General features: G+C 42.4%; 1 protein-coding gene across 5 annotated transcripts in view; it reads left to right on the forward strand.

Moving 5' to 3' along the window:
• Opcml (opioid binding protein/cell adhesion molecule like) overlaps positions 1-16,833 on the forward strand; it is a 1,139,977-nt gene that overhangs the window by 616,297 nt on the left and 506,847 nt on the right. For 2 of the 5 annotated variants that reach the window (XM_029482074.1, XM_029482075.1), the window contains exon 2: positions 1,956-2,040. In XM_029482074.1, the coding sequence (XP_029337934.1) occupies positions 1,956-2,040 (85 nt within the window). Of the gene's footprint in view, positions 1-781; positions 2,041-16,833 lie in introns of those variants that run through there. The other 3 variants (XM_021172107.2, XM_021172108.2, XM_029482076.1) reach the window with 2 other exon arrangements.

Here is a 16,833-nt window from a genome sequence, read left to right on the forward strand (position 1 = left end):
ATTTAACAAAAGGCTCCGAGAAAAAAAAATACAGTGGAGCAGACGCACATAGCAACCATTAAATTAGGATATAGGCACGAGTGCCACGCAGAGAGGGGAGGCTTCTGCCAGGCAGAGCAGGGGCAAGAATAATGGCAGGCCCAAGGAAAGCTGGTGCTTTTGGGTTTAGACTGAAGGAGATGGATCTTAGCCCAAAGGAACCTAGAGACTGGCCTCTAGGAACACTGTATCCTGGAGTTCCCTCTTGGTGCTCTAATGATGCTTTCTCCTGTGATCAGAAAGTCATAAATGGATGTCCTGAAGATCAGTCCTACTACAGTTTAGGATCTCCACGTGATTTTCCCAGCTCTTCCTTTTCCCCACAATAAGATGCACAGATAGTGGGGATTACTTTGCATGTTGTCTTGTAAGAAAAAATTCAATTGCCAGCTAGGGAGGCAGACATGGAGTGGCGGGGCATTAAGTATTTCCAGGTAGGCCATCAAAACAGGAAGCTTAGTACAGCTTTTTGCATAGGCCCAGGAAAGCTGTGCCTTAGGACTAAAGCCTGCATGGACAGATGCAGAGGACTGGCCATCCATAGGGGCTCCGCTACCTGGAGTGGCAAAGGCAGTTCAGTTCTCCAGGGCGGGGTCTGACAACTTCTGCATGGCATTGCGGAAGGAAGGTGCCAGTGTCAGTTTTCAATTTGCTGCTTTCCCCAGAACTCCTTCTCCAGCCCTCCCCTCTACCTCCCCACCCATACCAGGGGAGGCAGTGAAAGGGACTCAGCACCTCCTCAGCTCGCTCTGGTACAAGGAGAGCGCGGAGCCCCTAGAAGCACCACTGTCCCTCGGGGATCTGGGCCTTAGTGGATGCTTCTGTCTCGGCGCTGCGGGGGTTAAGGTGGGCGCCCGCGCCCAGCACCCGCCGGGATGAGAGCGCCTTCCGCACCACCCGCCAGCCGGCTTGCTCCGAGTCGACACCGAGAGAAAGTGGCGGTCAGGGATGCTGCTGCCATGACAACCCCGGAGGTCCGGGCCAGCGTGCTTCAGGGCTGCTCCCCGGAGGAAGGCGGCGCGGAGGCCGGGGGCGGCCGCTGAGCGTGGCGTCCGCGCGTCCCCGCGTCCCGTGCAGCGTCCCTGGAGGAGGCGGGGGCCCGCAGTCCGCTCAGCTCCCCGCGCCCAAAGCCTGTGCCGCGGCGCTCCGCGGGCTGGCTGGCGAGGGCCGGGCTAGCAGGACTCGCCCACTGGGCTACTGGGAGGACAGCTTTGGAGCAAGCGGAGGAACCAGGCTACACCTGCTGCGGGTCACTGCGTGGAACTTTTTATCGCCTTGGGGTCCAGATGCGAGACTCGGGGCTGTTTTCTAACTCCATCCAAACATGTGTGTGATCTAATAAAACATTTTCTCCTCTCCTTGAAATCAGGAGCTTTTTTAAAAAATTTTTTATGACATCTCCTTTCTGTCAGAGACACTTGCCTTCTTTGGGTTATAAACTTTTGATGCCAGACCTCTGCAGAACGCGCCCAACTGAATCTTAAAGTAGCTTCACCGAGAAAGGCAGAGAACGCACAATCTGTGACCTTCGTCCCTGCTCCTTCTTTCGTGCTCTCCCTCCCCCGGGCTCCCTCCGCCCCAGGGAGCGTTGAGAAAGCTCTTTTTTGGATGCAGGAGGGGGCATCTGGTTCTGCTAGGCTGGAAAGCTGAGGCTGGAGCCGAGGAAGAATTATTAGGCTCCGGAGAGCCTGGACTCAGCCTTGCCTTCTCCCGCTCTCAGCTCCTGGTTCGCTTTCTGTGTGCTTTCGCCCCTCAACACTTCCGGCTGTTCTGAGAGGGCTAGGGACAAGGACCTTGTCGCTGCAGGAGTTCTGGGAAGTTGTGGCTGTCGAGAATGGGGGTCTGTGGGTACCTGTTCCTGCCCTGGAAGTGCCTCGTGGTCGTGTCTCTCAGGCTGCTGTTCCTTGTACCCACAGGAGTGCCGGTGCGCAGCGGAGATGCCACCTTTCCCAAAGCTATGGACAACGTGACGGTCCGGCAGGGGGAGAGCGCCACCCTCAGGTAGGGAGCCTTCCTTCATCTGGGGACAGAACCCATTGCACATGGCTTCAAGGGGAGGGGGTGAGGGAGAGAGAAAAGGAAGCTAGAATGAGGGGCATTTAAGCATGCTAAGGGCCTTTTTCGGGCCCAAGAAGTGGCCAGTTGCGTCGTGTGCTTGCTGATACCAGCGTTCTTGGACGTCTTTGTCATTTGGTGCTCTTTTGGTCTGCAGTCTTACAGGCAATGTTAAAGTCTACACTTGGGATGACATGTATTCATGGAGCAATGGGATGGCAAGTTTCACACCCGGACGAGACACTGCGTAGTTAACTAAATACCCTTGGATTTTTCTTCCAGGCCAGAAGGATGTGATGACACAGGATCGCCCTCAGCTAACCATCTATGATGGCAGTGTGTGTTGGGGCCACTTTCATAATTGAAGGCTTTAGGTTTCCTGTGCCAGGGCATGACTTTTTATGAGTCTTAGGAAGACACAGCCCCTCAGACTAAACCTGTGCTGTGCACTTGGGCCCTGATGCAAATTATGAGGCCTTTGTGTTTTTATGGGCTGGGACCAAGAAGAGGAAGCATGTAGCTTTTATGCACCGACATCATTCCTGTGTGAGAAGCACAATAGGGAAGCTTTTTGTTTTAGCTTAATGAGTTACAGAGAATCACTTCCATGCTCCAGGCAGAGGGGTGGAGATGCTTGGAATATGAACCTTTGGGGACTGGGCCTGCTGCAGCAGAGACTTTAATAAAAATGCAGCCACCACTTTCCACCAGCTCAGCAGATATCATCTTTTATCCCTTTAATGAGGCAGTTCTGGTCCTAGGAGACAGATTCAGGGACATCCCAGCTTAAGTATGTCTCAGTGTACACAGGGTGAATACGTTTGCCCTGCCTATGACTTTGATGGTTATAGTGAAAATAAAATATTCTGACCCAGATTCTGCAGCCAGAATGCCTGGCTTCTACAAGGAGATATTGAGGGTGGGATTTCCTTCTTCCTGTTCTCTGTGCTTTTCCTTGTGGAGTCCTTCCAACACACACAGACATCTCCCAGAGGAAGAAATCTTTTCGCATGCACCCTAGGGTTAAATTTGGATCCCTTCTGCCTTGGGAGGTTAGTAGGTAAATCACCTTTTCAGCTAGTGAAAGATCCCAAAGTCCTGTCTTCTGGACCTGCACACTCCTAAAGACAGCATGAGTTACAAGTGCTTCTCCTCCTTTGAGCACCCCTTAGCTTGTAGCGGACAAGAGGGCCTTATCCTTATTTTGTTGCTTCAAGGAAAGGTCCAGGTCTGCTCTGTGAGGTATAATTTGTGGCACTTCACTTTTGCAGGGGACTGGTGGTTCAAAGGTGCCAAAAGCATCTAACCTCAGTGTATGTCAACCCAGGAAATGTGGGTACTCAGTAGTGGCAAAAGAGTTTCAACACTGCCAAATACCTCTTTTCCTTTCAATCTTTTGTTAGAGGCAATGGCTTATTTCATAAACAAGGAGGATATCACTAATAAATTTACAAATTCTGCTGTCCTCCTCCTGTCCCTGAAATTAAATCAGAAACTTAGAAACTTGAGCTCCTGCCTTCTGGGATGCAGTAAGATAGTTCTACCAGCAGAGGGCGAGCTTCAAGTTTCAAGCTTTTTTTTTTTTTTTTTTTTTTTTTATTAGCTACTGGCCTGTTTTCATGATCTTCAATTCTAATGTTTAACAGCTGGGCTTGGTAATGGGAAAGGGGAATAAAAAAAGGAAAAGCTGAATAGCTGCTTTTCATGCTTTGTGGAAACAACAATGTGTATGTTCAACTATGACTGCTGCCGCTTACCTGACTGTTGTGGTAGCTGACTTTTAAAAGTCAGCACAAGCCATGTTGATTTTGTCTCTCTTCTCTCTTCTGCCCCTTTCCCCTGATGTAGACAACCCTAGCCCTGTGCCCACCTATTACTCTCCGGATCTCCTCTACAGATTTTACCTCCTGTAATCTTCTCTTCTGTTGCTCTAATCTTACAAGGTGCCTCCACCCAACACTCTTTTCTTGTTACTTATGGTCTCCTTAATTTCTTCCCACCATCATTAATTCTTACCATTCTCTATGCTAAAACAGGTTGCAACTACCTCAACATTTCTTGGAAGAATATAAACAGCCCATGCAGATTTCTGCAGCTCGGCTTTCAACCTTTCTCTTTTTCCTTGTCTTCTAATCTGTTTTATGAGCAGTGTTCCTTTCTTATCAGTAAAACGAGGTACTCAGTTGTTTCACGGAGAGGCCATGTTCTCAGTAAGTGGAAACCCACAGCCTTGGCCTCAGGGAAATCTATCATATGGTTTTTGGTAGTATTTTTGTTTTTTAAAACTTACAATTCATTTTGCCTCTTCATTTTTTGCCATACTGGGGATCAAACTCAAGGCCTTATGCATGCTAGATAAGAATTGCTCTATAGCCTTATAGATTTCCCTATAGCCTTATAGCTCTATGTAAAGTGACTTTTATGTCTCCTTGAAAGAGTTCATTAGGGGTTTATTTCTTGGGAAGTTAGTGTTCCGAATGTATCAACGAGTTAAATGATACTCACACCTATCAGAATTAGTAAACCCTCTTGAAGGTGTCTGTTCCAGGTCACATGACCTCTAGTTCCTAAATCCTGAACAAAGTCAGACAAGAAGCAGAGACCAGTAGGTAAAGCCAAGATATCCTAAGCTTGTGTACACATTCAGATTTTCCTGTGAAAATTTCCCCAGCTCAGAGAGGACATTTGCTTCTTGTGGGAGAACAGTTTTGTTTCGACAGGCCCTTGATTGTGCTGAGAGACCTTAGGAAGTGACATGCTACAGCGTGCTACAGAAGGCTGAAGTTTTCAGTATAGATAAAAACTCATTTTATATACACGAGGCCATATTATCATCCCATATTATCATAGGGCTGCTTGGAAAGTAAAAATAATTATTTTAATACTGAGTTATTTTGCCTTTTCGAAGAGAGATGATATGGAAAATGGAGGTGCTATTCTTTATAGTTGAATTATACCTTCTATGAATCTGATTTGAATTCATTATTACAAATGGGCCCTCTTGGCCGGAATCATTTCATTACAATTATGAGCTGTTGGCTTAAAAATGTTCTGTGCCTTTCTGTTAGATTAGATATGACAAGTATCTAGGAGTCCTCTGTCTGAATCAATGACCATATTCGGATGTGAGCCAAGGGTTTGGATATGGTCAGCTGGCATCTATGAAGCCATTTCAACTGCAACCGCCAGCCATACTTTCTTCACTGACCACAGGCACCTAGAGACTCACTTTTGCTTCTCTGTGTGCTTTGTTTCCCTGTTCACATGGATATTTCGAGGGCTATACTTTGGGTAATTTGTTTCAGGCAGTCAGTAAATCCAACACAGTGGTTTGTTTTGTTATTGTTATTGTTTGTTTGCTTGCCTTTTCGTAGTAATCTGTTGCTGATCCATGCTTGCTGATGTCAGATTATACTTAATAAGTCTTTTCTTGTGGGACACCTGACTCGCCAGCAAGAAAGACACCACAATAGGATCATTCTGCACACGTTTATTGGGCTGCGCATTGACTGTGTAGGCGAAAGACCCCGAGCCCTGGGCCTCTCACTCTTATATACTATCAGTTCCCATTCACGCACAGCAGACCACATCACCTCACCAGGTACGCAGCTTCAGCTAATCAGGGCAGCAGGGGCATATCTCCACCAAAATGGATTTGCCAGTAACCTGGTACACCTGCGCAGCTCTCACAATGTTTGTGGTTAATATGAGGAATTCAGGTGCAAGTCATACGACTTAGCTGCAGTCCCTGGCGCCTTTGGGACTGCCGCCATACCCGCTCCCCACATTTTCTAAACTACCCTGCATTTTTATTTGGAGGTCTGAGATAATCCATTCAGAAAAGGCATGTGAAGTCTAACTTCTGTCAGTGAATAATCTGAGTAGTGGGATTTCATCAAAGCACTGGGGACAGTGGAACTCCCAAGGTCAATATGTTGACATTGACCTGGTTGTTTTCTGTACTCTACACCCACTGTCAGCAGCTTGCCCTATCAAGTGAATTAGCAATTGTGAATTAAGACAGCTATCAGGTCTTTCAAAGAATGCATCAAACCTGTGTATGTTAATGTTAAAGTTGTCAAAATCAGGGGCTACATCAGTGTGAGGCAGTACTTTTGGTCTGGGAAAATGAGGGCAAGAAAAGACCTTGGAGAAAGTATGGTCCCAGAAGAAACCCCCTTCGTGGTGATGATAACCTGGGCTTCTTCTAGTGAAGGTACTTGAGAAACTATTTAAAATAAGCACTTAGAGCTAAGGGTGGGCAGAGTTCGTGCCAAACATAAGGGAGGCCCTGAGTTTCACCTCCAGGATGAATTAGATAATAAATTTTAATTTTAATTTCATAGACTAAAGGAATAGACATCTCTGGGGTTGGCCATGAATGTGGACATTTGAAACTCTGTTCTAGTATTTTTCAAGTAAGCCAGAACTGAGAACCATTACTCTATAAGGATTTCTGCCCTATAATATTTTATCAAAGCTATTTTCCAGTGTCTTTCCCTTGCATTGAAATATCTCCCCCATGACATGTATGTACCTCAATGCCCCCAGAAAGAGCAGGAATTAGGGCTCAGGGCCCATGTACCTCAAGCTAACTCTTACATTGTCTCCCATTGACTCTCTGGTCATGAACAATTCAGTGTAACGCATACATATGTGAAAAATTTCTGCCCTGTCTATGTCTGGTGAGAAAAGAGCATACAGTGTTATTCTTTTAACACTACAGCCATATGTATCCTTTGTGGAATATTCTTCCATGCTTAAATCATCTCCAGCTTACTTACCTAATAAAACATAAATGCTGTGTAAATTGTTGTTACCTTGTGTTGCATAGCAAATAATGACAAGAACTTGTTTAGTATAGACACAGTTGATTTATTTTTAGTGTAATTTTATCTATGGCTCCTGGATCTATGGATGTAGAACCTACAGTTATAGAAAACTGATTACATGGGCTAGTTGCTACTGAGACTAAGTGGAACTCCTTGGTAACAATTGATGATATTCTCAGCTTATTCCTCTTTTATCTTGTCTACCACCTCCTCCTCCACCCACACATATACACACAACTTTCAAACTCATTAGTCTCTTTTCACTTCTGCTCAGCTTCCTGCCTTCTGCATGTGGTCAAGAATTGCCCCCCACTGAATACCAGTAACACTGGCTACAGACATTTGCTCTAACAGACAGGCTGTATAGATGTGTGATATCTTCCGGTTTGGCTTTTTACAGACTATAGTATGGTGGAGCTCCTGTTGTATTTGCTATGTATAGATATCATGCTGGGTACCAAGGATTAAAGGAACAAGTATAGTTCATTGCTATAATCCAGCTCAGTGGGCCCTCCCTCTTTAAAGCACTCTTACCTCTACAGTAATGAAGTACTCACATCTGAACAATGTGGCTGTCTGACACTCAAGGGCAGCACTCAGAGATCTTGGGGACCTGAGGGATTTTTGGATTCCACTTAAATCACTTGCCAGAGGAGACAGTTGTATCCACCAGTGTTGCAATAAGATCTGAAACCCTGCAGATGTCTTTACTCTCCCTGAGGGCAAGACAACAAGCAGGCAGCTGAGTTTAGAAAACTCTTCTAGCTGATGGAGAATATATCTGGAAAGAAGGCGGTCAGGTCTCCACAGAGATTCACAAGGAGATAATCAGAACATGGATTTCAGTGCTCCTGCAGAAGAACCAGGTCCACTTAGGATAGGGTCATAGTTATAAGGTTGTCCAGTGCTAGAAGAGCAGGATAGGACTCCATAAGATCTAACATCCCTAAACAGTGAAGGGACCTCCCTCCCACATACAACATACAGCAAAGTCAGGGATGGAGAAAGGTGTTGAAAAGCACTAAACATGTAAACTCTTGGCTTTTGAAAATTCTGGAAAACTCAGCAGCTATCAACCAAGCCCATCAGCTACTTCTTTGGCCTCTTTTAGTAAATTTGGCTATGGAGTCCAGTTTAGTTCTGTCTATATTCCTTTTTTTTTTTTTTTGTTTCAAGTAAATGACTTGGCACTTAGTCTTCTTATGTGTTCACTGCGTGAGTAGCAGCACCGGAGATGTGGTATGCTCTGGGTATGAAGGGAGCTGGTAGTGAGGTACAGCTGAAGGGAACATTCAAGTCAGTTTTATGTGACCTTTACAGTAACAACTTTTTAAATTACTTATTATTAATAGGAAGCTGACTTCCTATTAGTCATGATATGAGAGAAGGGAATTACTCTGATATCCATAGACCATAGAAAACTGTATTACCTATTAAGTTAGAAAGAAAGTGTTATCTTGCTCTCTCTCTCTCTCTGTATATATATATATATATATATATATATATATACACACACACACAAGATTTATATACTTTATATTTCTATCTACATCTATATATCAAGAGTATCGCCATATATATATGTATATATATAACATTTTATGTTTCATATATATACATATGATATATCTAGATCATATATATATATATGTATATATAATATATATGTGTATATCACCAGGATACTTCATATTTATTGTTCATTACCATGCAGGAAGATGCCTTTGCAGGTGTTGTATGTAGTGAAATTAATGTTTGAGCAGAGTCTGTTAAAGCAGATCCTGTGTTCTTTATATTGGCCCATATGTAGTCCTACCTATATAATCTTCTAGTTATACCTGCTTATATTCTATTACACATTATATCCTATTGTACCCTATTTTTGATAATAATCCTTTTAGTAATCCTTTTATTAATGTACTTTTTGGCATTTTTTTCTTTGCACACTTTCCCCTGCTCTCTCCTCTCATCTCTCTCCATTTCTCTTTGCCTCCTTCATATCACCCATGCTCTATTATCCCCTCTTCCTTCATCTCCAGGGTGCTCAGTACTTGTCCTGCCAGGAGCTGTGCCTCATTTTCTTGGTGGAGAAAGTTAACCAAAGGAAAAGTTTGAACCTCTATTACTTCCCCTGCAGACCCTTTAATAAACCTGCAAGGCCTTAGGAAAAAAAAAGATGCTTTGAAGCAAATCACCTCCCCTCAGTTATTTGTGATTTACTGTGTCAGTTGTCACATCAATTACTCGTGATTTCACACTGTTCAGGATATTACAGTTCCAATTAATGACCTGGAAAATTTAGATTTAGGAAAGTTAGGCCACTTGCCTTTGGTCAAATGTTTTTAATTTTCTAAAAATTGTATTTATTTATTATTATTTATTTATTTTATTTTATTTCTCTGCCTGTCTATTTTGTTACATATGTAGGATATGTATTTTTGTGGGTATACATGTTCCATGGCACATATGTTGAAGTCAGAGGATAACTTACAGGAGTTCCCATATAAGTCCCTGAGATTGAACTCAGGTTTCAAAGTTTGCCAGCAAGAGCCCTTACACACTGAGCTATCTCAGGACCTGGTCTTACAGTTCTTTATGGAACAGAGCCCAGTTGACTACTGTAAGGTTTTTTTTTTTTTGTTTCTCAAGATACGGCCTATCTTTCCCACCTACATATAGAGACCTGAGTAGGATTACTTGATTGGAAAACAGAAAAGTGAAATCACTTCCTTGGTCTTTTTGATGACTAGGCTGAAGGCCAAGAGATCTGCATCTAGCTGTCTTCTGTCTTATCTACAGGATATCCTGTAATTCCTGATATTTAAATCTCTCATCTACCTCCACATAGGTATCAGTATCTCTTCTGTACTTGGACACTGTGCAAAGTTCAAACATTGAACAGAATGGTAACTGTTAGCAGGTCCACCATACTGATGAGAACTCTTGGCTTAGAACCACTCTGCATTCGCTATCCTGTAGTGTGGCAGAGTATTAAGTACCTCAAAAGACTTGAAGACTAAAAGACTAAGCAGGTCATTTCTTCGTAAGAACTCACTGGTGAGACCTGGAAGGAATTGACTGATCCCAAAATACAGACTCAAGCGAGGTAATTTCTTTAAACCCTAGAGTACATGCCATTCCATATTCTCTTTTTCAATTTTTATGTTCACGTTTTAGTTTAAACCATTAAGGCTGTGAAGACAGCCACAGGGCCTCTGTTCACCTTGCTACTGATTCATACCCTAGAGAAAATTTGTGACCCATTTTACCCTCCTCTTCCCTGGAAATGATACATTTTCCTTAAATTAAAGAGACGCAGAAGGACTTGACCTGACTTCTCATAAAAGTACTGATCGATAAAGTTTTAAAAAATTGGTTTTGCATATTAAACATTTTCAGTGGGTCTGAAGATTTATGGTATCTCGATTAACCAAACTTCCAATCCATTACAAGGAACAAAGACTGTTATAAGTGGTTGTTAAGTTTTCCAGCTAGATTCCAGAAGATATTTTAACTCATAATTACCCAAAACACTGTATGCTGGGGGTGAAGAATAGTAGAAAATAATGTGTTTTTTTGTAGAAGTAATTATACCAAAGATGAAAAAAACGAATATGTTAATTTTTTGTGAGTGCCAATGTGGAAGAAAAGTGGGTGCAATTAACAGAGGATAACATGGAAAGATATTCTCAAAGATATTGCTGAATACTTTCAAAACATTGGGGAATTTGAATTGTGTGGTTTTACTGATCCAAATTTAATGTTAAGATTCAGAGCTGAAATAGTACTTGGTCTGTTGTTCCATGTGTACATTTGTCATGAAGCATCTGCCTTGTGACTAAGGGTATTTTAGAAGGGGGAACAGATTACCCATGGAAGAAGTTACAGAGACAAAGTTCAGGAGCAGAGACTGAAGGATTGACCATCGAGAGACTGCCCCATCTGGGGATCCATCCCATAAACAACCACCAAACCCAGACACTATTGCAGATGCCAATAAGATTTTTGCTGACAGGAGCCTGATATAGCTATCTCCTGAGAGGTTCTGCCAGTGCCTGACAAGTACAGAAGTGGATGCTCACAATCATCCACTGGACGGAACACAGGGTCCCCAATGAAGGAGCTAGAGAAAGTACCCAAGGATCTGAATGGGTTTGCAGCCTTATAGAAGGAACAGCAATATGAACTAACTAGTACCCTCAAAGCTCCCTGGGACTAAACCACCAATCAAAGAAAACACATGGTGGGACTCATGGCTCTAGCTGCATATGTAGCAGAGGATGGCCTAGTTGGTCATCAATGGGAGGAGAGGGCCTTGGTCCTGTGAAGGTTCTATGTCCCATTGTAGAGAATGCCAGGGCCAGAAAGCAGGAGTGGGTGGGTTGGGGAGCAGGGGAAGGGGGGAAGGGATAAGGGATTTTCAGAGGGGAAACTAGGAAAGAGGATAACATTTGAAATGTAAACAAAGAAAATATCTAATGAAAAAAAGAAGGGAAGGAAGACAGAAAATGTAATTGAGAAACTGGACTCTGAGGTCAGTGATGAACAGCTGAGGTAGAGGCTCAGTCTAGTGCCAAGCTCTCACTTGGGGCAGCTCATGACCACGAGTAACTCCTGCTTCAGGGTATTTGGTACCTTCTTTTGGACACTACAGGTGCACAAAACAAGTTTTCATACACACAAACTCTCCCATGACACCAATGGAATTAAAAGCAAAATAAAATGTTCTTTTAAAAAAGGGAATGGAGAAACACGCAGGAGAAGAGAGCAAACGATGTTTTCTTAGTTGGACTCAGCTGTGAAGGAAGAGAAAGGAAGGAGCTAAGAAAGCAGGTGTATGGAGGAGTGAAGAGATGATGGGTTTATGGAACAGCTGAAGACAGGAAAGAAAGTTCCCGGATAATAATCAGTGGCTGCCTGACCGTTGAGTTCATGGGGATACACAGATGCCAGCATCCAGCTTGTGCAGCCACCGGCGGAGGCAAGGACAATTCACAGGATTTCTTGGTCCCCCACCCCCACCCCCAAGGCTCCAGCCCTGGGCAAAAATCACTTTCTCCCTGCTACCCCAATGCTACTGTGAACCCCTCTTTTTGCCATGAACCCTAGGCAATGTCTAATTAAACTAGATTGGATCCTGCTCAGGCTCTGTGTGGTCTCACACCTGGCTTTGTCCTGCCAGAATCTCTTCTCTAAGGGACTGTTTCTTTTGACCCTAGTCTTCCCATCACAGAGTTCATATACTTTACAAAGCTCTCCTTTGGAACTTCCACTCAAGAGTTCATTGTGCACACTAGTTTGTGTGTGTGTGTGTGGGGGGGGAGAAGACCTACTAGCTCTCATTTGCTCTGTCCCCTCCACCCCCATCAACCCAACATGGGTTCCATGTCACTTACTTTTCTACACCGATCACCCAGGGATGCCATCCTGATGTCAACCTTCTTGCTCACTCTGTGGCTATTTGGAACTTCCTGGGTGGGCAAAATGGAGTTATTATCTGCATACACAGGAAATTGAGCTCTTCCACTGAGATACTGGCTATAGGGTGCCCTCTGTAAGTGCAAGGGATTATTGTTCTCAAAGCTGCTTGTTATGTTGTCTCTAAAGATACTTTTCTTGGGCTAGGGATGTGGGTCAGTTAGGAGGATGCTCATTTGGCATGCTCAAAGCTTTGCCTTGGTCCCTAGAACTGTACACACCAGGCATAGTGTCCTGTAATGCCAGGACTGTGGAGAGAGAGGCAAGTCCATCTGGAGTTCAAGGTCCTCAGCTTACTCAGGGAGTTCGAGGCCCATCTGGAATACCTGGGACCCTTTCTCAAAATAAAAATCTAAAAACAGAATAATCAGGTATTCCTCTCCTGAGATGCCTCCCTTATACCCTCTGTTAAATACCATCTATTTCTCTTTGAATGCTTACTTCCCAATAAATTCCTAATGCACAGTAGGTGCCTGAAATTGTTTTAACATTGAATACTTTTTTTTTTGTCCCTTGCCCTTCACACAGGCACCCAAGCACACGCACAGCACGCAGACATTCTGACATTCCAAGAACCGTCTCTTTCTAATGGAGATATTCTCACCTATTTTGAATTGGGAAGTCATTGAAGTTACAACCACAGTTTCTGGCATTTGAATTCTAGTTGAGATAATGATCTCTCCCTACATAGCTGGTATTTAACTTGTCCTGTCTCCTGCTTGTTACAATTGCAGTATCTGTGAATTTCACATTTTTTAAAGCCACTGGCAGGAGATTTTGAGCAGCTGCAAGGGAGGTGTGCCTGCTGCCTCCCTGTTCCCAAAGTTTTCTTCATAAAGTCTAGCATGTTCTGGAGGTCTGTCTGTAGACTTTGGGGGATGGAAAGGCCAAAGGGACTGGTCTCTGAGGGCATCTGGGATGAAGGATTTTGTACACATTCCCTTGGTCATCTGAACGCAGCTGCCTCTGTAACAAGTCCCATGGTGACATGCCTGGCTGTTTTAGCAGCCTGTGTGCTCTGCACCTGCACAGTGGAAACAGTGTATAGAATGCTCTTGATTATATGCTCTGTCTTACAATTGGCAAGTCAATGGGTGCTTAGTGAAATGTAAGATAAAGTATAACCTCTATCAAGAGGTTAAGAACATCAGCTCGGCAGTCGAAAGACTCATTCAAATCCCAACCCCACTAGTTCAGTAATGGCTGTATGTGGTTGGACAAGTGACTCAATTTCTCTAAACCTCAATTTCCTGATTAGAAAAAGAGGAAAAAAAAAACCCAGGGACTATATATCCACTTCACTGGGTTATTGAGAGGGAGGAGATGGCCTTGAATTTGTAAAGAGCTTATGTTTGGAATTGTAGCAAGCTCACAATGAACAACAGCTTTAAAAATTTAAACAACATCATTCTTTATCTAGGAAGACTGGTTCCAAGACCGATACAAAATGGAAAACCTGTGGATTCCATAAAATGGTGCAGTATTTGCATATCACATATGCATATCCCCTGTATACTTTAAAAGATCTCTAAATTCCTCGTAATTTCTCACAAGTGCAAATAGTTGCTATGCTGTATTACTTAGGGAATGCTGCCAAGAAAAAGGGTAGAGACAATATCATTGCATCTACAATCACTCTTCAAACACGTGTGATCTGTAATTATATGAATTTAGGATATAGAACTGAAGATATGGAAAGCTGGCCTCACAGCATTCAACTTCAACAATAACATTTATTTGGTGTCCATTGCATGCCATGCACCACTGTAGATAGACATTTAAGAGCTGAATTAATTGTATGCCATCTTCTATAAATATTCATAAATAGTGAAGAAATTGATAGAATACAGAGCTCATAGATCAGGAGACAGAAAAGAAATGGAAGAGTGGATGAAGAGAAGAAATATTTGATTTAAGTGAAATATTCCCATATTAAGTGTTCACATCAACAAGTTGAAGCACACATATTCAACCATGGTGTTGCCAAACTTGAGACACAACCTATGCTCTAAGTTAGGTCTGGCCACCCATCCCCAATAAGTTAACATAAACGGCCTGCCAGAGTAATAAGATAAAGCAGAACAATGTGATTTATTCAATGTGGCCTTGTTTGGAAGAACAAAGTTGCAGAAAATCACTCAAGGCTACAATTGGTGTCCTGAAGTGAGATAGAAGTTTAAATATAGGGCCAAGGAATTTTATCTCTAACAGTCCTGGCAAGGTGTGGTTCTTTATGGTTCTTCTAGGTTTACATGTTTACTTCAGTGACATTAAGTCCATTCACCTGGCTGTGTGCCATCACTGCCATCCATCTTCAGAGCTTCCATTCTCTAGTCTGTGAGTTAGAGCCCACCATGTTTTTCCTCAAGTTCCTAGAAACTACTATCTCATGTCTTGTCTATATGATTATATCCTTTGTACATGGGACAATGGTATCTTATAATAAGTATTACATATCATTTTGTTACTGGCTTACTGGTTTAGTGCCATGTCTTCAAGGTCCATTCCTGTTACATGTATTGAATCAGATTTCCTTTATGATAGTCATTCATTGTATTTCCTATTACACATTTGATTATCTACTCATCCTTTGGTGGGCATTTGGGTTGTATTCATAGGAATAACTGTGCCGTGAACACAGGTGTACAAATACTTTTGGGTCCATATACATGAACATAGGTGTGCAAATACTTTTGGGTCCTTATATATTTTTTATATACCCCCCAAATACTGCTTTTCTGCTTAAGTATTTGAAAAAACTACCATACAATTTCCACAATGGTTGTGGTATTTTATTTGCCCACTATCAGGGTGAAAGAATTTTACTTTTTCAACACTTCCCCTTACACCTGCTCTTTTCTGTTTTTACTTAAGAGTTTTGTAATACTAAATTAAATGAGCATCCATTGGTATCTTCTTGTGGTTTTGATTTACATTTCACCAATCATGAGTGGTGGTGGTGTATTTTCTGACTGTTTGGAGAAATATCTACTCGGGCAATGCTCATCTTGTTAACAGTTCTCTTTGGTTTTTGTGGTTGGGTTGTAGTTTTCCTGCATTCTACAAAGTAAAGCCTCTATCTGATGTATAATATGCAGATATATCCTCCTAGTCCATGTGTCGCCTCTCACTTGTTCATACTTTCATAGTGTTCTTTGTTACATCAAAGTTACAAGTTTGGGGCAGGAATGTACTCTAAAGAGCAGAGTTCTTACCTAGCATATTAACATGCCCATTGACCTGGGTTGATTCCCAACATCAAATACGCTTTTCATTTTTTTCTGCTGTCTAGTTTATGTTTCGTTTTTCGTGTCTTTTGAACGTTGTATTGTGCGTAGGAAATCACTACCACATCCAGAGTACTTAGCTTCCCCCCTGCTCTCTTCTTGGTTTACACAGCTCTTATATTTGAGCTGATTTGTGCATGTGGCATAAGACAAGGGTTTCAACTGCCAAATTCTACATATGAATATACAGTTTTCCTAAAACAATTTGTTGAAAATATTTTTATTTAATAATTTTGCTATTTCACCACAAACATTCTAGCATTTCTTAGATTTATGCTGTGTTCAGGAGTCTATAAGCTTTTATGCCTGAGCCACATTATTTTGATGACCGTAACTTTGCATTTGTGTTTTAACCCAGGGAATGTGAGATTTCCAGTGTCGTTCTTTTTGAACTTTTTTTTTTCCTGGCTGTCTGTGATCTCTTGCAATTCCATGTGATGCTTACAATAGATTTTTCTATTTTTGCAAAAATACAATCCCTGGGCTTAAGCGTGAGATTGCAGCGAGTTGAGCTCACTTTCAGAAAGCGTTGACATCTTCACTCTATCAAGGTTGCCTTGTCACACAGATGAGATGCGCTTCCATGCCTTTGGTATTTTTTTAACCCATTTCACACCTTCCTGCACACTTTTACATGTATAAGCCTTGCACCTCCTTAGTCACCCCAGTCTGGGTCCTTTTAGCTTTTGTAGTAGAGATAGAATACAGAACCCAGGGTGGCACAATAACAGGCAATTACTTTGCCACAGAGCTACACACCCAGACTGTTTACTCCTTTTAAAAAAATTTAGAATCCTTTTCACAATTTTTTTCAGATTGCTCATTGTTTTTATACAGACGTACAAGTGATTTTTGTGTGGTAATTTTATATTCTGAAACTTTACTGTATTTTTTATTCTAGTTTTTGGTAAAATTCTTCAAAAGTTTTGACATGTAAGATTATGTCATTTGTACACTGATTTCTTTCTTCTGCTTTTCCAAGGGGGATGTTTTTGAACCATCTTTTTCCTGCTTTATTTCTCTTTCTAGATTTTTCTAAGGCATTTCAATAGACGTGGTAGACGCTGGCTGGCATCTTTGCCTACAACCCACATTATTAGAAGAAAAGCACTACCTTTCTCATCATTGAGTATGTTCTTAAC

The sequence above is a fragment of the Mus caroli genome, chromosome 9, assembly GCF_900094665.2.
Source record: "Mus caroli chromosome 9, CAROLI_EIJ_v1.1, whole genome shotgun sequence".
Classification (NCBI taxonomy): Eukaryota; Metazoa; Chordata; class Mammalia; order Rodentia; family Muridae; genus Mus; species Mus caroli.